This window comes from Ambystoma mexicanum, chromosome 3q (assembly GCF_040938575.1).
Source record: "Ambystoma mexicanum isolate Mex_15411 chromosome 3q, UKY_AmexF1_1, whole genome shotgun sequence".
Classification (NCBI taxonomy): domain Eukaryota; kingdom Metazoa; phylum Chordata; class Amphibia; order Caudata; family Ambystomatidae; genus Ambystoma; species Ambystoma mexicanum.
In genome coordinates, this window is record NC_090926.1 from 763,496,763 (window position 1) to 763,518,720 (window position 21,958).

Consider the following 21,958-nt stretch of genomic DNA (forward strand, 5'->3'; position numbering starts at 1 on the left):
AGTGGCCCAGACTGTGAGGAGTGAGTAGCAAAAGCAGCTAGGAGGGAACAGTCGTACAGGAAGGTGGAAGACATCAGTAGAATAAACCAACTGAATAAATCTGTGGTAGCGGGTGTCCATGGTGGATGGTTTATTGTATAGACAGACAAGATGGGTTTATGCTGGAGGCCAATGGTGGAGAAGAATGGAATAGTGTAATGGCACAGATAGGAAGAGTTGGATTGGATGGAGGGATCACTCATGGATGTGGATCGGAGTGGGTCAATGAAACAATAATGTGGGAGGGTCGGCGGTTAACGTATGTGGATGTGTGCACTAATTTCCAGCATGTATATGCAGCGTAAAAAGCATAAAGTGACTCTAAGGTAACTTTCTTATCAAATTGCTTTTTATTCTTTTTGTTAGATGCCAACTGCCCCTTAAAGGAAGCAGCCAGCAAGAAAATCCCCAAATTGACCATAAAGGTGAGTAGGCAACAGCCCAGAAAGAAACCCCCAACTGAGTGTCGCAAGCACCAATTTGACAGCCTTGAAACAACAAGATGAAGGTCATAAATCACACTCAAGTTTCCTTGTTACCTGAGGCAGTGCATATTAAATGTGCTTAGAAACTGGAATTCAACTCGCATCACGTTAATACTAGGTTTTTATTCTGTACTGCAAATATTTCTAAGTATTTATGCACACAAAAGTAATCACAATGTAAAATAAGTCATGCGTGACTTTGGCGCAATTCATGCATTTCCCAGAAATGTATTTTATTGGGCTTTGCGTCCCTCGCGTGTGTGCCAAGGTAATGTGGGCGCAGACCAGATGAGCAACAACCCTAACATGTGGGAAGACACGTCCAAGTGTAATAGGATTCCAGTCTCTTGGCCAAGATGGAAAGATGAACAGTATGTCCGTGCTCCGCTCCTCGCCTGAGCCTCTTCACAGGATGTCCACATTTCTGCCCGTTTGTATTATTTATAGGCAACTTGACTTGTATTTTGTCATTGAAAAAATAATCATCAAAACCACACTTTGAAAAGCAACATTGCAGATCCTGTTTTGCAACCCATTATCCCGAATGTATAAAATCACTTTACAGCATTCTTTGCATTGTTATAGTGGTAAAGCCTGTTGGTGTGGGCTATCCCTGGAATTAATAAAGTCCCAGAGAAACGAGGTCTCCAGTACCTTTCAGACCCGGTTATATCTCGTTCTAACATGTTTCAAGGCTTTCAACGGCTGGGACATATCCTAGGGTGCTTGTATTATTCAATGTAGGAAATGTGTTTCTCTTCCCGTCTTCAATGTGCTCAGAGCACGCACAAGGATCACACCAAACAAAAACCAAATAAAAAGTGGAGCAGTGGAAAAGGAAAGGGTGCTCCATCACAAATGAAGGCGCCTTCTCTCTGTTTCCAGTAGGGGCTGAATCAGCTGCCGATGACTCTGCCACCACACTAGTGCCAGGGCCCGAGCAACCTGATTGGTTGGCCAGTTCCTCTGCGGTTCCATCGGCCTTTGTTCCATCTTGTTTCATATAGAAAGGACCTTGTGCCTAGACGGTCAAAGCGATTGAAGGCCAGAAGCTTTATCTTTTTCATGCTGTCGCTCCTACTGTCTGCATTAGACCGAATCTTTCAAACAGGTTTCCTATATAAGTCGTCCAGGCATTGCAGCATTAACAGTTTCCTGCTTTTAATAAGCATAGAAAAGCATCAGATCTTTTTTTTCAGTTTTGCTTCTAGTAGAGAATGCCTTAAATGTCTTCTTTGTTAGTCCAGTAAATCTTGACATAGCAGGAAAAGTGGAAGAAAGGGTTCCAAGTCACCAATTCCTCCACCCGCCTCCCTTGTTGCAAGTTTACAAGAGATGTTTGCATCTCCGTCCGCACAGTCCCGCCATGTGTGCGATCATCAATTGGAAGCCCATTCATGCAAGATCTACTTCTAATAAGGTGCCTTTTCTAAAGTGTATGAGAAGTGCACATGTAACTTGAAAGAGAGCACATTTTCATTAAAGAATAATCAGAAAGCACTTCTCTCTCATGAGCATTATTTTTGGATTGTTTGCTGTCGGTGTTGGCACATTCCCATTTATGTAACCTCACTGATGAGCATGCAACGTAACATGAACTACACCACCTTTCATTTCTGAATGTAGTTTCAGTAACAAACAAAATGCCCCATCACCCATACCAGAGTTCATTAGGGCCTGCCCAAATAGATGCATTTATGTGTCCGCCTTATAGCACTGCTCTACTTAACGAGTGATCCAAGCACTTTGCATAGAGGGAACCAAAGACCTAAGATATTAGCCATTGAATGGAGCCTGGGCTGCGGAATAAGGCCTAAGACTGTGAAAGATCAGCAGTTCTTTGAGTAAAAATAGAGCTAACGACTTGCATAGATTTTGAAGCTTCTCATATCAGACCTCTTGACAGAATGGCCAAAGAGGAAAATACTACAACATTTCCAATGGCTTTCTAGGCAATGTTTGGGAAGCTGCTAGAACGTAAGCACATTGCTTTTGGATTTCACACGGATTAGTTGGTGTTTACACGCTTGTCCTTTTGCATTGGGCTCTAGAACAGGGCTTCTTCTTACCGTTTGGGACATTCACCTCTTTCTCAGAATTCTTGCCAAGAGTCCCTGAAGTTTGTGAAACTGCCCAACATTTAATCAACGTTTTACCTGTCAACTTTGGAACTGGCTTAGAAATCGAGAATGCCTTTTCGTATCGCTATGCAGGGTGACCTTATCAAATCAAAAAGTGCCATTTGAACCCATCATGTTTTTTCAAAGGTACGTGGCACTCTTAGTAGTTTTTACAAGGTGTGAAGATTTCTCCATCTCCCCCATACCTGGACAACTGGTTGGTGGGAGCTGCCTCTCTGGGATGCTGTTATATAGGGATCTCCTAGATGCATGCAGTGCATGATGTCATCGTGAGACTGTTGCGTAAGTGACCGGAATGTTTTTCCTTGAAGTGATTTCCAGCCCATGGAGTTAGAGATGTGTGCCTGGATCTCCCTGAGGTCTCTTCTTGTTCCTCAACTGATTTTAATGTAACTTAATAAAATGAACTTCGCTATTGCTTACATGATGTCGCAAGGATCTTCATTTATAACTGATACCTTGAGCTCTCTGCCACCAGCTGGCTTTAGGATTTGTCTTTCTAACAACAAAGGAAGACTCCCTCTGATTTCAACGCACATTTGTTTATCAGGGCCCTACTGTAAGAATTAAGTGTAATGGCTATTCCAGCAATTAAAAAATTACCTTCTAAAAGTCCTTTTGATGCCCCAGTCCTGATCTTCCACTACAGCGTCATGGTTTGAAGGTGCCCTGTGACTTGTGGCTTCCTGGGCCCATGGGGTTCTGAAACCCCAAGACCACGTTCTGCCCACTAAGCATTCTCTAACTTGCCATTGAGAAAATTGATACACACTCGCAATTCAAGAAGATTCCTTTATTAGCGCTGTTGAATGCAGCTCAGTGAAGGTGGTTGTCCCTAACCAAATATTAGGAGTCTTTGCTTTCTATACGCCAAGGTTACCAGAACTTTCAGACCCTCAGAGTACATGTATGTAGCCATCTCAGCACTTTTTCCCAACCAAGCTGCAAAGAGCCTGAATAATGAGCCTGTTCAGATACACAAAGCTTCCTCTGTTGCTTGCGCTATGGGATTTAGTGGTCTTCTGGACTTAAAAATCCCTTTTACCATTATTGCAAAACAGAAGAGTTTTACTCCAAATCATCAGTAACGTTGCAGTGTTTCACATCCACCTCTCTGGATGTCATTTGATCCCTTCAACTGTGGAAGCTGGCAGTTCAGTTGCAGAACTGGGTTCTCTGTACAGTTTCATTTTAACCAGCAGTGAAGAACATTCACGCTGGTCTCACAAGGCTGACCTACTCACCACACACAAGTGGGACTCTGCCCCCATCCAGATCCCTCCTTTTCTGGCTACTGGTTCTCTCAGGTGTGAACCTTAAATCTCTCCCCTTCCTAATGAAGGAAAAACCCTTCTTGCTCGATTATGCTCAACCTCATTCACAAATGTTAGGGAAGGCCTGCTCCTGCAGCAGGCTGGCCTGGAAAACTGCTCTAACGAAATGGCAATAAAATGCAATCAGGTGGTAAGTTATAGGTCCGAGCTCAGAGATGTCCCGTTCATTCTACCTAAAATAGCTGTCATGGAGATGGAAGGCAAGCCCCTCTTCAATTTCCATGGCGCCCCGGGAGGCTAGTGCGGCGGCCGCTGCCAAAGGAATCAGGTAAATGGGTTAAGAGGGTGGGGAATGAAGAGTGTGGCGACCAGAGGGAAGGGGTTGGTGGGAGACGATGGTGGGTTGAGGGTGAGCAGCCTTCAGGTTGCTTGGAACGCTGTCTTGGATAGTGGGATTCAGCCCATGATCCGAGCAAGCTGATTGGCTGGCTCCCCTGCCCCTGCTGCTAATGCTGCGTAAAGCAGCCATAGAATTCAGAAAACAGAGCCGCAGTACAGGAACTCGCCTTTCAGCAACCAGGTACTAAACTCTCATATAGAACCACGCCCGGTGCCCCAACTATCAGTTGCTGTTTTTCCACTTGGCAGTCCATTCAGAGAACTTCTATGCTGTTATCCATCTTTAAGTGCATTTTCATTTTATTGTTTTTATTTTGTCCTTTCATGTGTTTTATAAATAAAATGGGATCCGTTTTGTTTTTGGCACAAGATGTCTTTCTCCTTTAGCTGGCTATTGTGTACAAAATATAAATATTTGATTCATTGACTTTTGCAAAACCTTTTTATTTGCAGATTTTCAAATGTCTCATCCATACTTTACAGGATTTAATGGGTGTATGCGGTGCACCAGCCCCTTCTCACCAGCTGATCTGTCCTTAGGTCAGCTGCCTGGATAACCTGCATCCAGTGCAGTCCTGTGTGTTCTGTGCTGTTAACATAACATGATTTCTCAGGACCCACCATGAGCACATGAAATCCAAAGGAAGGAATCCAGTGGCACAGTCAATTGTATAGTTACTCCTGAACCGCCAACCAGCAGAAGTGGACAAAGTAGTGTTTGTTCCATGATAAGCATACGTTGTGGAAGGCACTGCCAGTTCTGGGCTGGAATTTGCTTACTAAGATTGCTGACTTGTGAACCATTGAGGAAATGTCCTTTGTGGTCCATCTGGTATGCAGGTAATCTTCAGGCCTATCAACGTGGACAGTATAGCCAGAATCCATTTCCTTGCAGACAAGTTTATTATTGTCAATTAGTATACATGTGTATATTTTTATAGCACAAACCTAGCTCTGGACCCAATGTTACGCTGTGCAGGTCATAGAGCAAAACATTGGTAGTGAGAATTTAACAAGTAAACATAAGTACTATTTATCGTAGTGCAATATATGGAAGAGACTACTGTACCAAAGAGAGGATATCGAGACCTCTGCCTCAGCTTTGCTTTAAACGGGGGCATGCCATCTTTGAAGTTATGCAGGTCCCTACTGAATCACTTCAACTGCCAAGGGCGGTACCTTCGGTTCATCCTTTGGAGGTTAAGCATTGCTCCATCCATAATCCTGATGCGTTGGTACCAAAGGCTCTGGTGCCTTAGAAGATACCATGTAGTGCTGCCCTGAGAGCCTCGCCCTCACTGGCTAGAACTGCTCCCAAGCACTGGAGTGAACAAGAGGAAACATGACTCCAAGTGGGTACCAGGCCTGACTCCCTGGTACAGGAGTACCTGTCTCTGAGGCACCACAAAGACAAGCTGGAGAGCCCCAGTTGGATCTGCTTTAACCTTGGCACATGTGGAGGTTTTCTCAAATAATGTAGAGTGCCCAGAGGATTTAGGAAACTTTCCTGAGCTGGGGGAGAAATCCCTTTCATGGTCTCCCCAATTCATGGCCTCTTTTTCAGCACTACTGCAGGTGACTCCTAGTGATACAACTAGCTTCATATCCTGTTCCCCCTCCTGCATCTTTGCTTAGTCCTAATCCTCTCTTAGTGAATTCCAGCTGCTTCCCAATGTCCTTTTGTTGTGCTTCGAAGGAAGTTTGGGCCTTGGCAGCCTCCTGTTCGAATCAGGCGGGTACCTTGACATTTTGTCTTCAACCATTTTGGTAGACAAGCTTGGGAACAGGGTGTTTCCACCCGCAGCTCAGGAGGCAGATGTGTGCAGGCTTCTCCCATGGAGCATTATCTAGTGGACACCACTGAACCTCTGAGGAAGAGAAGCCTTTCCCACCAAGTTTGCTGTTTAGTGGCAAGATGATTGAAGCCTCAAATGGCTCCTCCAGAATAGCCTTCTGACTTGGGACTCTTCTCAAATATCAAGCCCAAGGAGTCCTTCTCCTTTATTCCACTAGACTCTTCAATGTCATAAGCTCTGCCATGGAAGAGACACTTTCTAGGGGCCTTTATAGCAAATATAGATCATCATAGGTGAGACGGTCGTGGTTCAGGGCAATATGTTGGCCGAGTCAGCAATGTTATCCACATCATTGGAAAAAGGAAAGCTTCATGCTTCCCAAGTTTTCCGTTCCTTAGATAAGGTGCGAGAAATGTTGCAGGGAAGGTTGCCTTCCAGCAGTCCGTTTTGACACTAAGGCAGGTTAAAAGTGCCTCCAGTTTATCTTGACACTCAGATTGTTGAGGAATTGTACACGTTTTGCTCTCCACTTCAGGATGGATCAGAGGAATTTTCATTTCTTCTCAACCTGGCAAAGAAAATATGCCTTCAACTCTTGTCAATTGGCAGGGATATGGCAAACACAATGACTTTGGCATGTCCCAGGGTGTGGCATTGTGATGCCATGCCTAGCTGAGGGCATCTTAGTTTAAGTTGTATGTGCAGAAAAAAATTGTCCAGCAATGGCTCTTTCATACATTCACATGCTATTAGAATATGCCCCTTCATCAGGCTGGTACTACTGAGTAAAATTAAACAGTTAATAGAAACCAGGAACTGTATTTACTTTAGTATTCCCTCCGAGTTGTTTTGGGTCATTTACCCTGTAGCCAATATGCACTGCCTCCCTTCGCTCCACCCCTGAAGGCCCTCTTCAGATACTTCAGTGCACATTTAGAGTTAGGACTCCTCTCCAAAGATCTCTTTATTCAATGTTTTCAGGAAGAATCTTCATCATTTAGTATTACTTTTACCATCATTTTAAAGCTTCAGGTAAGACTTTATAATTAGGAGTGATTGGGGACACTCCGCAGCAGTTCATGGTGCTCACCTTTGGGTTAACCGTCATGCCCAGGGTTTTCACCAAGCTGATGGCAGCACCCCTCAGGAGATCTGGTGTCCATGTATTCCTGTACCTTGATGACTGATTTATCCCCGGAAGGTCTTCACAGTTTGGGCTTCTGGAAGTTAAGGGAGAAGTCCCACGCCACACCAGTACAGAAGCACCAATTCATTGGAGTAGTTCTGGACCACCCGACCCCCCCTTCTATCTCTGGCTTAAGGGTGCAGAAGGCGGCAGCTGATCAGGGGGTGTCATGGTGGGTGGCAAAGACTTTTATTGAAGTAAAAAAGCTGGCTATCCCTAGCTCTGAGAGGGGTTTCCCCTGCCTCAAACTAAAGACTAAAGGATCTGTCAGAATGTCTGTTTATTGAAAAGCTACAGTCCTGAGTCAAAACCCTGCTTCTATCCCTTCCACTACACCTAAAGAGCAAAGAGCCTTAACCAAAAGTTCTCTCACCAGGATAATGACTCCCTTCTCCTGGTGTCTTCAAAGAAAGTCCCTTCAGTACTCCACTCATGACTCCCTTACCCTGGATAATGGTTTTACCAAAGTTGAGGTCAGGGGGAATGCCCCCTTGTAGTTTTAGGTAACTTTCACAACGGTCCCAGAATCTCCTTAACCCATCCGTGGTCTTTTCTTTACCACTGCTTGGAGGGTTCCTCCCTCCGATATTCACCTTGTACTTATTTGAGTCCTAGACCCTGTTGAATCCCCCTTTCTTGTTATGCCCACTTGGTTCACTCTCCTGCCAAGTACTGCCACACGGAGGATGACTTATATGCTGACATACGTGATTTGGTCCCAGGCCCTAGATTCTATTCTTCTTTTTTGAGGCCCACTTGGTTCACTCTCCTGCCAAGTACTTCCACAAGGAAGATGACTCATATCAATATAGATTTCACCTTGGTTCTCTTCCCTTCTCTTCCAAGTACTGCCACAAGGTCGTTCTTCTCGTGCGGTTTACCTCTCTTGCCCCGCCAAGCCCCTATTAGTCGCTGTGACATGCCCGTTACCTTCGGGACTCTTGGCCGGTTCTTCCTGGGTGCTTGCATCTTCTTGCCAGTTTGCGTGGCCGTTTCTGGCTTCTGCTGCTCTCGCTCAGTGTACCTTATTCCTGGTCTATTCACCGACTGTGTAGGTGCCGTTACTAGACCGCTTGGTCCACCTCCCATAGGTTGTGCCACTGTCTACCAGGCTCCAGTCATGTCCTTGTCCAGCTCCACAAAATAAGGCAAAGGACTCCCTTCGTCTGCCTTTTGCCTTTGGGAGCGGACTGCTCTTAACATCACCACCGCATCCTCTGCGCATCGCCTTTGAACTTCCTGGGCTGCACGGTCATTTCTTCTGGTAAGCGGCTCCCCTACTCAAAGTATTTCATTAGTTTTTATGTGTTTCTCAAGACGACTCCCCCATGCAAGTCTATACCGTTCCTGTCTTTGTGCCATTCTTCATGGCTCCTGGTGGCTACCACGTCTCAGTAGTGGCCTTGCTCGTAATCTTCATATTATGCGTGATCTTTTTCGTGATAGTCAGACTGTTTTGTTGGCAATCTTCTTCGTCTCAGTAGAAGTAACGGGTATGATGTTACAATAACACACAGAAGTGCTATCAAGGTGTGGTTGGTGCTGACTTTTACCTAGGTGGTCGTCCTCCACTGGAGGAGAGTCCCTTCCCATGAGGTCCTCCAGCATGAAACCTCCCCCATGGGGAATATTGAGTAGTGGAAGCCATAGCCTCTTGACAGGGGGCTCCAAGAGAAGTGACAGTACCTAGTGAATCACCTGCCTCATCGGGCCTTCATGTACGCCCAGCAATGGGCAACTTGGCAGCCTTGTGTGTAAATCACAATCTATTTTGGTAATGACCCAATTTCTGAAGGGCCTTGTAAATAGCTTTCCAACTACGCGGTTTCTGGTCCTGGATTGGGACATCAATTTGGTGTTGTCCTTTTTGATGGCGGCTCAGTTTGTGCCCATGCATTCTTGCTCTATTAGGTGACTCACCCTTAAGGTAGCTTTCCTGGTGGCGATAACTTGGCAAGGCGTGCGAGTGAGCTTCAGGTTCTATTCTGCAGACCGCTTTTCCTATGGGTTTTCAAAGAGAAGGTTTCTCTTAATGTCCGACTTACATTTCTGGTGGTTTCTGAAGTTCACATCCCTCAGAGCATTAACCTGCCAGTGTTCTATCCTCCACCTCGCCCTTCTAAGGATATGGGAAGGCTGCACAGACTGGACCCCGATGAGGGCACTCAGCTTCTATGTGGCCAGGCAGCAGAGTTTAGGCGTGATAACCAACTTTTTGTGACTATCACTATCTAGGAACGGTCTGGCAGTGGCCAAGCAAATGATTTCCGACTGGATAATTCTCTGCATTGCAGAGTGCTACCAAAAAGCGGGAAAAGAATTGCCACCAGGCATCATAGTGCATTCCACGAGGGGCGTGGCAACATCCGCCGCATTGTAGAGGGGTGTGCCAGTGAGAGAGATACGTCGAGTAGCGACGTGGTCTTTGCTCCACACGTTCGCTAGGCATTATTGCTTTGACCTATCACGTGGCTCAAAAGCTCGAATCAGCAGAGCAGTGTTGCAGAATTTCCTTGTATGAGGGCTTTCATCCCGCCTCTGCAGTCTGTATTGCTTTGGGAGTCTTTTCAGATGAGGAATCTTTGGGAGAATCGAACCCATTGAAAGAGAAATGACTTACGGGTAATGCTCTTTCTATGAATTCTTCTCCTGCAGATTCCTGATTTCACCCTCCCATCCTGCTCTGCTATGAAAGTTGTCTGTTGCTGTTTCTGGTCGCTCTCTGCTAGTGGGACGACAACTTGAGATTGTGATGATTAGATGTTAGGCACGTTTCTGCGCTTTATTGGATATGTGCGGTCAGCCGGTTGCTCTCAGTACGGTGAATTCTTCCTCTGTGGCTGCTGAGCTCGAGGGGAGTTCAGGTACGAGGGTGCTGTGATGCAATATATGTACTGCCGACGTCCTTTCCGGAGTCGAGGAGTGGTGTGGCCAAGTCAAGAGGCATCAATGTTGAGTCGTACTGCCCCCGGTCAAAGTGTCAAAACAGCTGATGTTGGAAGGGATATCTATTAGATGAATAATCTGTGGGAGAAGAATCCATAGAAAGAACATTACCTGTAAGCAATTTTTCCTTCTGGGAGCAACATCAATTTGGATTATCTACACGTCCACCAAGGATTGAACCAGGAAGTGATGCAAAAGCAAGTGGAATGAGATTTTTTTCATTGAGATCTGGCTCTGATGACATCCATAGATAATGTCGTCTTTTTCTTCTCATTTGTCCAGAACTGACATCAAAAGTGACCTTGCAAACATTATTCAGCCGTTGCAGACTACTAGAAGAGGAGCAACAGTCTATTTTCTCTTCAGCATAAGGCAATTCAATATTTCTTTGATGGTCTCCTCCGCCTTTACCCCTGTGTCAGATACCCTCCACGTCCGTAGATGGATTCTGTGAAGCATACACCCTGCAGGGTCTTCCTATTCCCAAGACACACTACATGGACATGCAGAACCAAGGTGGCATCTAGAGCTTTCCAAAAGAACATGCCCATATCTGATTTCTGTTAGGTTAGACAGCTATCCGTGCTACTCTCGCCACGTGTTCCGCAAGGACTGTTACCTTGAAGTTTCCTCCATGTGAAAGGCTTCTTTCAGCCAGGAAATGTTGTGTAACCTGTTTGCTTGAAAATCTCTTGACATATGTTGTGCCACCCTCAATCACTATTTTGCTGTGAAATCTGTTCATGACCAGTTAGTGGTACTCGGAGGAGGGGAAAGCCTAACGAACAAAGAGTAGGAGAGCATTATTTTCATGGTTATCCAGGTTACTCCACCTCCTTTGCAACGTCTGGCCATTTCCTTATGCTTATGCTAGTGCTCTAATATTTGTTTGTTTGGCATTACAACTGGACAACTGTTTTTTGTCGCACGGTTACAGATGGGAGAATAGGTATCTGGGCCCATATTGGTTCTGCGGTTGTGCATTCTAAATTCTATTGCTGCTTTATGCAGCATCATTGGAGCAGTTTACTATTCTGGACTGCTGGAGGAGTAGGCTTTTCCCAACTTGTTGTGAAGGTTGGATAGTGACAGATTGAGTGCCTGAATCACCATGGAGGTATTTCCTTGCGTTTCTTCACTTTAGCAGCAGGACATAGGATTGCACCCCTCCCCTTAAACGATGAGCCTGACTATTTTTTTTTATTGAAATTTAGAGATGCCTAACGAGAAAATAAAAATTATTCAGATTGTCGGGAACCGTTCTACTGGATGTAATTATATAAAAATATGAGACAGATCATTTTCTATGGGCTGCCCTAAACACATTCTCACATTCATCGCTTCACCAAGTTTGATATCCAGGTTTCCAGATACTAACAGTCAGCCATTAGGACCTGTATTTATTCAGATAAAGAATGCAGCTGTATGTTTTTCTTTGGGCTCCTCCAAATCCCCCTTTTGGAGGTATGAATCGGGTTGGGAATATAATTTTCCTTTTAATTTTGAATCGTATATCTTTGGAACCCATGCAATCCAGATTAGTAAACTGGCAAAGTGGAAGACCACTTTTACTTTTGTGATTCTGTCAGCCAAAGGGATTAGGGGGGAGTGACAATGATCTTTCTATCAAGATAAACATGCCATTTTGCATAGGGACAAGATGTTCCTACACACTCCTCTTGTAAACTATTTCTAAAACGTCCATATGCACTAGACGTTCCTTCACAAACCTTTACCATAATCCTCCATCATGGGCCATAATGCTGTTGACCTCCCTGCTCCAGAAGGCATTATCCATGGAATTATGTAGCGTTGTTGCACTTGAAAAGTCAAGTTGCTCCTTGGTGTACCTCCTCTGATTCCCTCCCCACCCCCAACGCAAGCTCCCTGCACAGGTTTTTAACACTAAAATGGATGCTTATTTTGATGAAGCAATGCTGAGGAGCCATTGTAGTGCTAGTTTGTTCTATTCATTGCTACAAGCCATCCCCCGCTTTGGCATTCTAAATCCTTTGAAGTCAATTGAGTAGTCAGAGCATTATAAAAATGGGACAGTCCCAACCACATACTAAAGAATTACATGCATAGGGGGACCCACGTCATTCCCTCTCTGCCAGAGACATAAGCGGATATATGCTTCTAGTTGTACTGCCAGTCAGTTAACATTTCCGGGACCACTGACAGATTGTTGGGAATACAGTGCTTGTCATCGTGCCATTTCCTTATTATGCCCAACGTGTTGTATTGATGCAACATATGGTTGTGGTTCCACATGCCTGTCTTCTAGAACAACCTTGCAGCATTTCGAAGATGGCCACCGGCTTTTTGTTGCTGCTGGTATGCTTTTCTTGCATACTCCTGTCTTTCTATTGGCCACTGTGAGCTATACCTCAACCAACTTGGGACTGCAAAGCTTTAGCTGCCCCCTCACTAAAGGCCCACTTCTTAAGGCCCCTGTCTGCTGTCTGTCCGCTGCTGGTTGGCTGTGAGAGTACATTCTGCACCCCCTCAGGGAGGCACTCATGATGCCTCACCCACACATTTCTGTGGACCCTGAGCTACGGTGACATTTCCCCACCACAGCAATGGGTTAGTCTCCTCCAACCCTTCAGTCTCCTAACCCTGTCTTCGCCCCACTCGCCATCCCACGCTTACAGCCTGTGATTTACACCTGCTGCTACTGCAATTTTGATTCTAGCTGTGTTTTTGACTGCTACTGCAATTTTGAATCTAGCTGTGTTTTTGACTGCTACTGCAATTTTGAATCTAGCAGTGTTTTTGACTGCTACTGCAATTTTAAATTTGGCTATGCCTGTGCCGTTGTACTGCTTGCTTTTCTCTCTTGAACTTGGTTTAGCCCAGTGACTGCATTGTGCTTCCTGCTCCTAACCCCTCTGCTTTCCCCTCTCTCTCTACTTCACCCATGGCGCTCTCTGTTTCTCCTATCTTCTCTAACTGCTTCTCCATCAACTATCCTTCCCTTCTCACTAAGTTGGGCAGGAAGATGTTCAAAAAGGACATTTTGGTCTCTAACCCTGGTCTCCCTATCGCTGACACCTATACCAGCGCTTCCTCCAGACAGACCCTCATTGACATCTTCTTTGTCATTCCCTCGCCAGACCAATGGTTCTTCATATGGTCTCTGTGCTCTCTCCTTTCTCCTCCTTTCCCATAATGGTGGCACCAGTTGGGAGGCCCTCCTGGCCTTCCTGAATGGCACTGTCTTGGTCCAAGGCCCTCAGGCAAACCTCCTCCTCTTTGACAGGTGCTTTCCATGCCTCATCAACTTCCTATCATATCCTGCTGCTCCCTCTCTCCCTTCCCTGGCTTCCTTGCCTCCCCCCTTGGCCCTCCCCTTGGCTACCTTGTCTCCTCCTTCCTCTCCTGCCACCCCTCAGGCTCCTTCTGCACCTCCGCAGGGCATACCTATGATTTGGGCCCCCAAACCCCTGGAAGTCCTTCAAGGATGGCAACCTTTTCCACATTACACTCTTGCTCAGCCGTCAAACACTCCTCTTACATCTGTCGCCTCTTGGAAGAACTTGACCTTGATGTCCTCGGTCTCACTGAGACATGGTTCACTGCCAACTCTGTCACAAGCTTTGACACGCTCATCCTTGATGACTATAAGATCCTCTCCGCACCCAGATCCACCCTGTACGGAGGGGGAGTAGCCCTGATCTTCCCCGAGTGGATTCCTGCTTCTGTCATTCCTATGCAGACCTACCCCTCTTTCAAATGCCTTGTCTGTAGGCTTTCTCGCTCTCCTGGCCACCCTCTTACTGTGGCTACTATCTATCGGCCACCTGGTCAGATCACATCCTTCCTCTCTGAGTGGGCGGACCACTCCTCCTCCCCCCTCTTGCCAGCGACCACTGAACTCCTACCTCTTGGATACCTCAACATCCATCTGGATAGTCCCTGCTCCTCCTCTGTACTCTTTCATAACCTCTGTGACTCTCTCTCTTTCTATTCTCCCCTCTGGCCCACCTCACTCTACAGGACACACGCTTGATGTTTTGATCTCCAACATCCCCCTCTCCATCCCTCTGACCACTCCTCACTTCTGGAGTGATCACTCCCTCCTCTCCTCCCATCTCTCCCTCTCTACCCCTCAGGCCAAGCCAACACTGCCACCTACCTTCTCGGTCATCCGACCCATGAAGCACGTGTCAGTTGAGGATTTCGCTGTCACTTTCTCTCCCCATCCTCTTGCCGACTCTCACCCAAACACAGCCCTTTCCACGCTCTACTCTATCTCAGATACTCTTGATGTTCTTGAACCTGTCAGGATCTTCTTGAAGCCCAAAGCCAAGTACAACTCTTGGTGCGATTCTGACCTAGCTACCCATAAACGCAAGTGTAGGGGCGCCGAGAGGAAATGGCGTGCTTCCTGTGCATCCTCTGACAAACTGGCCTGACGCCTTCTCCAAAGGCAATACCAGCTCCTAATCCAAACCAATAAGAGAGCTCACAATCAAGCCTGTGCCTCTCTGCGGCATCTAACAACTCAACCAAACTTTTTTGAAAATCTGCAAGGAGCTGGCCAACCCTGCTGCCTCCCAGGCCCGCTGCAATGCCCTTGCCTCTCACTTCATCTAAAAAGCCCAGGCCATCCTGTCCACCCTCTCTTCCTCTCCACTTCTTCCCCCTTCTGTCGCTGCACATTCTGACCCTCCTGCAGCCACCTCCCCCCTTTTTCTCTTTCTTTCCTCTTTTCTTCCCATACTAAGTTTATAGAAAAGTCCTATCTATGAAAGTCTTGTCAAAACAGGTTCTTCCCTGTTCAAAAACCTTCAAGGACCACATTGACACCCTCGCTCCTGCTCTGGCTGACTTCTGCAACCACTCCTTCGCCTCCAGAGCTTTCCCCTCCCCCTTGAAGCACTCCCTTGTGCACCCTCTTCTGAAGAAACCCACAGCTGACCCCTCATGCCCAGCTAATTGTCGCCCGATCTCCATCATTCCTTTTCCGGGTAAACTGCTGGAAAAGCTGGTCATCTCCCAGCTTAATCTTCACACTGACACCGTTGGTTGTCTCCATGACCATCAGTCTGGTTTTAGAGCTGCCAGAAGCACAGAAACTGCTCTCCTGAACATCTGTGAAGACCTGCTCTACATCCTTGACTCTAACATCGCTTCTGTCCTCATGCTACTCGATCTCTCTTCTGCCTTTGATACGGTCAACCATGCCACCCTGCTCAACCATCTCTGTGATAACCCTGGTATCACTGGTCAGGCCCTGGCTTGGCTGACCTCTTTCCTCTCCGATATACCCTCACAGGTCCAACTTCGGTCCTTCCTTTCCTCTATCTCACTTTCTACCTGCAGTGTTCCCCAGGGGTCTAACCTCTCTCCCTGGCTTTTCAACCAATACCTGACAATCCTTGCCCACCACATTGCCGCTCTCTGCTCCAACTTTCAGTGCTATGCGGATGACACTAAGCTCGTTTTCAGGCTTTCCTCTGCCACCTCTTCTCCTTCTCTCATCTCTGACTGCCTTTCTGCTATCCAGGAGTGATGTGCCGCCAATGATCTCTACCTTAATGCCAGTAAAACAGAGATTCTTCTCATCGGAACACCTGCACCCTCCTTTCCTGTCACTCTCTGGCTGGTCTCCATTGGCCCTCGTCCTGCACCCACCTGTGATGCTAAGAACCCCAGGGTCATCTTCGACTACATACTCTCCTTTTCTCCTCACATTTCTGAAGTCTCTAAGAAGTCAAATTACCAACTGCACCTCCTCAAAGGTATTCTTCCTTTCCTTCCCCCAGAAGCTTACTGCCTCTATAGGCCTGGTTCTCTCCAGGCTGGACTACTACAACAGCCTCTTTCTAAATCTACCTGTTTCTACTCTCTGCCCTCTGCAACTCATCCAGAACAGGACTGCGAGACTTGTCCTTTGCATCAAGCCCAGGGATCGTATCTCTCCGGCCCTGAAATCTCTTCATTGGCTCCCAGTGGCTGCAAGGATTAAATTCATGACCCTTTGCATTGTCCACAGGGCTTTCACGGGCCTAGGTCCAAAATACCTTCAACGTTCCCTCCGTAAATACCTTACTATTCGAGCTCTTTGCTCCTCCACCTCCGACTCCCTCAGGGTCAGTTGCTTCTCCAAGCAACGAGTTGGTGGTAGATCTCTTTCCTCTGCGTGCGCCTCCCTCTGGAACAGCCTCCCTGCCACTCTGAAACTTGAGAACCATCTCCGGTTCCGAAAGCACTTCAAGACCCTTCCTCTTTGCTTTTGCCTTTGCTCTCCCACTCCCCTGCTGATCTGTCTGCTTTGGCACAGTGCACCTGGTCTATCCTCTTAAATTTGGGCCCAGGTCCATGCCCGCCCAGCCACTCACACGCACTGCTCCTGGCAACCCTTGAACTTGTGTCTGTACCTGTATCCGTTACCCTACACTCCCCTTACCTGCACTTACCAGACACCCCCTGTCTGCACTCAAAACCTGCACTTGCCGCCTTGCTACCTATTTGTATTGTTTTATCCCTTGCTCAGCACTTTCCATTTCTTCCCTCTCCCTTGCACCCCAGCCCCCCCTACCCTCTCCCCTGCATTTGCGCATTCTCACTGTCACTTGGCCTAGTAAGATCGTTGTTTTGTCTTCCCTTGTTCCTCTCCCTTGCCTCACCGTGCTCTGAATCACTTGTGTATGAACACAATACAAATAAAACATAATTTCATATCATGATGCCGGCCAGGCGTAGCAATGAGTAAGAGTAACCACTCTACTTACCCAAAGCTCTTTCTCACGCAAATAGCCATCAATTTCTCTTTGATAAATCGGTTGGCATTGCCCAACTCTCCCCTCCAGACCACCATTCAGCACAGTCGACTCAGAAGCAGTGGTGGTCTTTAGAGCTCTCTTGTAATCACTGAGAGCAAAAAAACAACCAACACTACTTATGCAAACTTATATAGGCATATCCCCTCTCCCCCCCCTCCGCTCCCCTCAGCAATAGTCTCCTACCGGTATTGCATGCCTGTTATCAACAAGGCATCATAGAAATAATTCAGCAACAAATGGTCAATCATTCCCAAATTGACTTAATCACTAGTTGTTTTTTTTTTACTTGGCAGAATTTAAACTTTTACCCGGCAGGACATTTATGAAGGTGAGATCTAGAAGAGTCTGAATTCCCAGGTGGACTTGTGGCCAAAATGTAAATGTTAATGGCAGGGTGGCACCACTCAAAATAAGCTATATTGACTCCACAAAACGATAGCCATTGCATCCTCTGTAATCACCGGTCTCTGTGCCTCTCACAGCAAGCTGTGTTTGCTGTGGTTGGGCTGAATTTCCAGGACACATTCATATCACTTGTCTGGTGGGAGATCTTCATGATTCCGGCTCAATTTCTCGGCAAGGCTGACAGCCTCCTGCAGTATTTGATGAACAGTGGGGTGTTGGCACTGGCTGGGGCACTACTGCCACATGTCTCCATGTTGGCATAACTGCCTATTCCTTGTGAGCCTCCCTCCCCTCCACTTACTTCTCGTCACCATACAGGCAACCGTCTTCTATTGCTATGTTAGGTTCTGGACCTTGAGAAACCTCTTTTAGAGGCTGTATATCATGCAGCCCACTGGCCGTTTTCCTAGACTTGGAATCTACCTGCTCCAGGACCCTCAATAGCAGTGAGGCTGTTACTCTACCCTTGGACAGCCAGTCACTCCACTTGACACAAAGCCTGTATTTTGTTTTTGGGTTGCTCTGAAGAAGCCCTTAAAGTATTTGACATGTGGATTACTCAGTCTGTGATAGTTATGTAAAAGCAAGCTATAAAAGCAAACTTCCTTGTCAATGCGTTGGTATTTTGTCTTCTCAGCTAAACTGGCAATCCCTGCCATTTTGTCACCAGTTCAGGTTAATGCGCTTGAGCAACCTCATTTGAACCTTGCACCCAAAATACTGGCTTTTTACATTTTCCTTTTTATCCAGTCCTAATAGTGGTGCTATTATTCATTCAGAAAACAAACCAAGAATAAGGTCATGTTCGGCTGAGGTTTTCCCCATACTTCAGCGCACTGTTGGGTCTGCACTGTAGGCCCTCAACCGAATCATTTGTGCCAAACGATTCTGCCTTGCCTTCAAGTCCCATCCCTTATGGGGAATAGCTGGAAATATGCAAGGCAAATGGAATTGATTTCGAACAAAGAGTGATACACCCTTATCAAGAAGTGGGAAAAGCTTACTGTTGGCTGGGAACTGGGACATGATTGTACATGGGCAGCCTTGTGTTTGTCTGACAACTGATTTGTCTTTTATACACAGACCATAAAGAGGAGTGAGTGATTGGAGGCCATCAAGCAAATCCTTAAATTGTCCATGATGGCATAAGACTGGCAGGCCAGTTTAGTGTATACTCCAAACAAGTGTTGGCCAAGTGTAAATCCTTCCCATTGGGGTCAGGCTTAGCTGAGGCACCAAGATGAAGAATTGTTGGATATGTAATGAGAGAGTACCTACAGACGAGGAGATGAAAAGAAATACTGACAGCAGTTGGCAATTTGTGAGGGGCGATGTGAGGGAGAATAGCAGAATGCACAGATGGCATTCTCTTGAATTTGTTTTGGCTATCTCAGATCTAAGTATAAAGGAACAGTGAGTGAGAGGTTGGTGGTGTGCTTAGGATGAGACGACATTATGGGCCATCAATGAGTTAAGGGTGTGTGCTACTGGTTTCCTGACTGTTTTGTATATTGCAGGCCCGGGAGCATTGCCTAAGGATGCTGGAAGACGCCCTTAAAAACAACGCCTTGGAGGCAGCGTCATGCAGGTAAAGTTGCCTAGCTTGGTGGAAATGAGAGATGGCCCTGCCATGAATGTAAAATTAATCATTGCACATGCATAGGGCACTCTATGGACCTTAATAATTTTCAAAGGTGCACCTTCAACTTTGAGCACTGTCCCAGAAAAGTGGTGGGATATGTTGGTCAGATAGCACAGCTAGGTAAGCACTCCCCCCTGAGATCTGTGTGCAGCCTGCTGTGGCAAGTTTGAATCCTGGCAGGGTCAACTCAGCCTTTCATCCTTCTGAGGTCGATAAAATGAGTACCACTCTGTGGGATAATGATGTCTTCTGTTATTTGAGCGCTCTGAAACCCATGGGTGTGTATCTCTATATAAGAACTACATTATTAATGTTATTATTATTATATAACAGCCTGCTTTGGACTGACTGCTTGCCAGGCAGTGGATTCTGTAAGTGAGCTCCATACCTTAGGGCCAGCCTCCTTTTGTTAGGGATGTGGAGGTGCTAGAATTGAACTCTGCCACAAGACTGCAGTTGGCAAGCCATATTGGTGTGTTTGGGACATATTTTGACATTTTGGAACTAGGGTGGCAGGCATAAGCATTCAAGCACTTGTTCACAAATTATATGCATTTACATTTAACCCAGACCTCAATGGGCAGCCAGTGTTCATGCCTTTGAGAACATGATTTCTTGATCTCTTTTGAATCTCAAAATGAGAAAGGTACCTACATTCTTGACTTTATGCAGCTATGAAACGTTTCAAGGTAGCCCATTATAAGAGATTTCAGGTAATCAGACTCTACTAGAATTCTTTGGTTGGGATACATTGCAAGTGAATAATCTTTATTGCCTTTTGATTTGACTTAATGGCATGGTCTAGTAAAATTTTTTATTGTCCCTACGGGTCGGCCATGTTTTTTTAAGCCTAATTGGCTCGATTTTAGAAAACTTTCCTATGGTCCTTACCTGAGTTTTTGTCCATTGAACGCACGCGAAAACAAGCACCAGGGAGCCGCCATTTTCTGATAATCCTATCTTTTCCCCGATTGCCCTGGCTGACATGCTTTTGCGGCACTAAATCAATTCCCCCGCCCCTGAGCCTGACATTATCAAAACATTCATATTCCCCGCCTCTCCCCGTGACGTTACTGTGCTGCGTAGGCAAACGCGCCCAGTCGTCTTCTGCGCGACTCCGCACATCACCCAGAAACCAACACAGATCAACTCACAACACAGCGCGCCACAATTCGGAATATGAAACTGTACTTTAAAATGAAACAGCAACACGGTACATTTGGTAAAGTACATTTATTTGACATTAAATGTTTAGAGAATATTCAGCAATTGACATATGAACTCCGGAAGCCATTTATTTTCTTTTATCTGTATCCGCAATAACTGTTCCGTTTCATCTTGAGTCACGTACTGTTCCTTTATGGTACACAGGGTGTTCATTTTCGTAAAAAGAATCACTTTGGAAGCACGGTGAACCGCAAGGCTGTTCCATCAACTAGGCACTAGTCCAGCCTAAAGGTTGATATGTTGCTTCTAGCCACTATACAGCGTAAGGGCATGTGGGCCCCTGGCGATCGTCCCATAATATGGTGATCGTGCTCCAGTTGTTGACACGAAGCTGCAGGTGTCTGCTGAAGAATCCATCCGCCGGTGTCTCAAACAGGGGGCAGTGGCAGAAAGGGATCAAATACCTGTTATGAAAACAAAAAAATGATAATTAGTCTTGCTAGCCGAACTTCATTAATATTACTCATTTTATTTTTTACGGCCGATCAGAAACTATTTGCTTGCAAGGATAGTTCAATGGAGTATGTTTGTCTCTAAAATCAATGCGAAAAGTAACGAGATAAATCGAGGCCAACACACAATGATAAACGACAGTTAGTCTACATGCGTGAGGAATGATATGATATATGATATGGCATTTGTAACGCGCCTATACTCAAGTGTTTCTAGGCGTGACGAGGCAGGTGGGGAACAAGGGCAGACAGACAACGATCCTACTAGGCCAGGTGTCTTTCTGATCGCGCATGGGGAAGGGCTGTACATGGTTAGTTGAATACAAATTAAATAATAGGGCCAGCTGGTGGCAAGTGCAAGGTAAATGCCGGGAGAAGTGGCTGAAGGATACAGAGACAGTCCCGTAGTGCAGGGAAAAGTGGCTGGGCCAAGGACCGAGATCGGTGAGACCAGTGGACCTGCATGCCCATGTGCCCACTACGAACAGTTTTACTTGCTTTTCCTAGCTCTTCATTCATTCATTTATTCATGCATCCATTCATTAAATCTTCATTCCGGTATAAAAGCGTGTAAAGATTTACTTACATTATATTTGAAATTTCCATTGTGTCTCTTCGTAATGCAGTCTGTAAAACGGACCGTGCTCTTGACAATGATTTTTCGTATACTGACCTAAAACTGAAACTCGGTCTAGTTTCTGAATTTTCTGCCTTATCGTCTCTTACGTTATTGCGCACTCCCTTCAAATGTTCTTTCGGCATGGTCCCTGTCTCAAAGTCAAAAAACAATAGACCCTTATACTTCCAGTGCGACTTGTGGGCCTCATCTGGGCGCTGTCCTTCGCATTCTTTATTTGCAACATCACGTAGTATAGGCATCTGTGAGAACTTGAAGTTTAGAATCCGTCTATGTAGTGCGCCTCAATGTGCAAATGCGAACTGGCTTCTCTCCCAAATGCCACGGGCCGCTTGGCTGGCGCGTTCTAAGTGCCCCAATTTTGTCCCCGTTGTCTGCGAGCTTTGCAGCCCAAATTGAGACATTTAATTTTTGGCGGAAGGTCAGGGAAAGTATAAAGTACCACAGGAGTTGAGTTAAAAGTGAGATTTATTGTTTGTTTGTTTTATTATTTGCAATACGCAAGCCTCCACTCCGTTAACAGTGCGCAGCATTT

General features: G+C 46.1%; 1 protein-coding gene across 3 annotated transcripts in view; it reads left to right on the plus strand.

Annotated features, from left to right (window-relative positions):
- Positions 1-21,958, plus strand: part of RECQL5 (RecQ like helicase 5) — a 1,190,108-nt gene that overhangs the window by 905,973 nt on the left and 262,177 nt on the right. For all 3 annotated transcript variants that reach the window (XM_069654764.1, XM_069654765.1, XM_069654766.1), the window contains 2 exons: positions 406-464; positions 18,983-19,053. In XM_069654764.1, the coding sequence (XP_069510865.1) occupies positions 406-464; positions 18,983-19,053 (130 nt within the window). The remainder of the gene's footprint in view (positions 1-405; positions 465-18,982; positions 19,054-21,958) is intronic.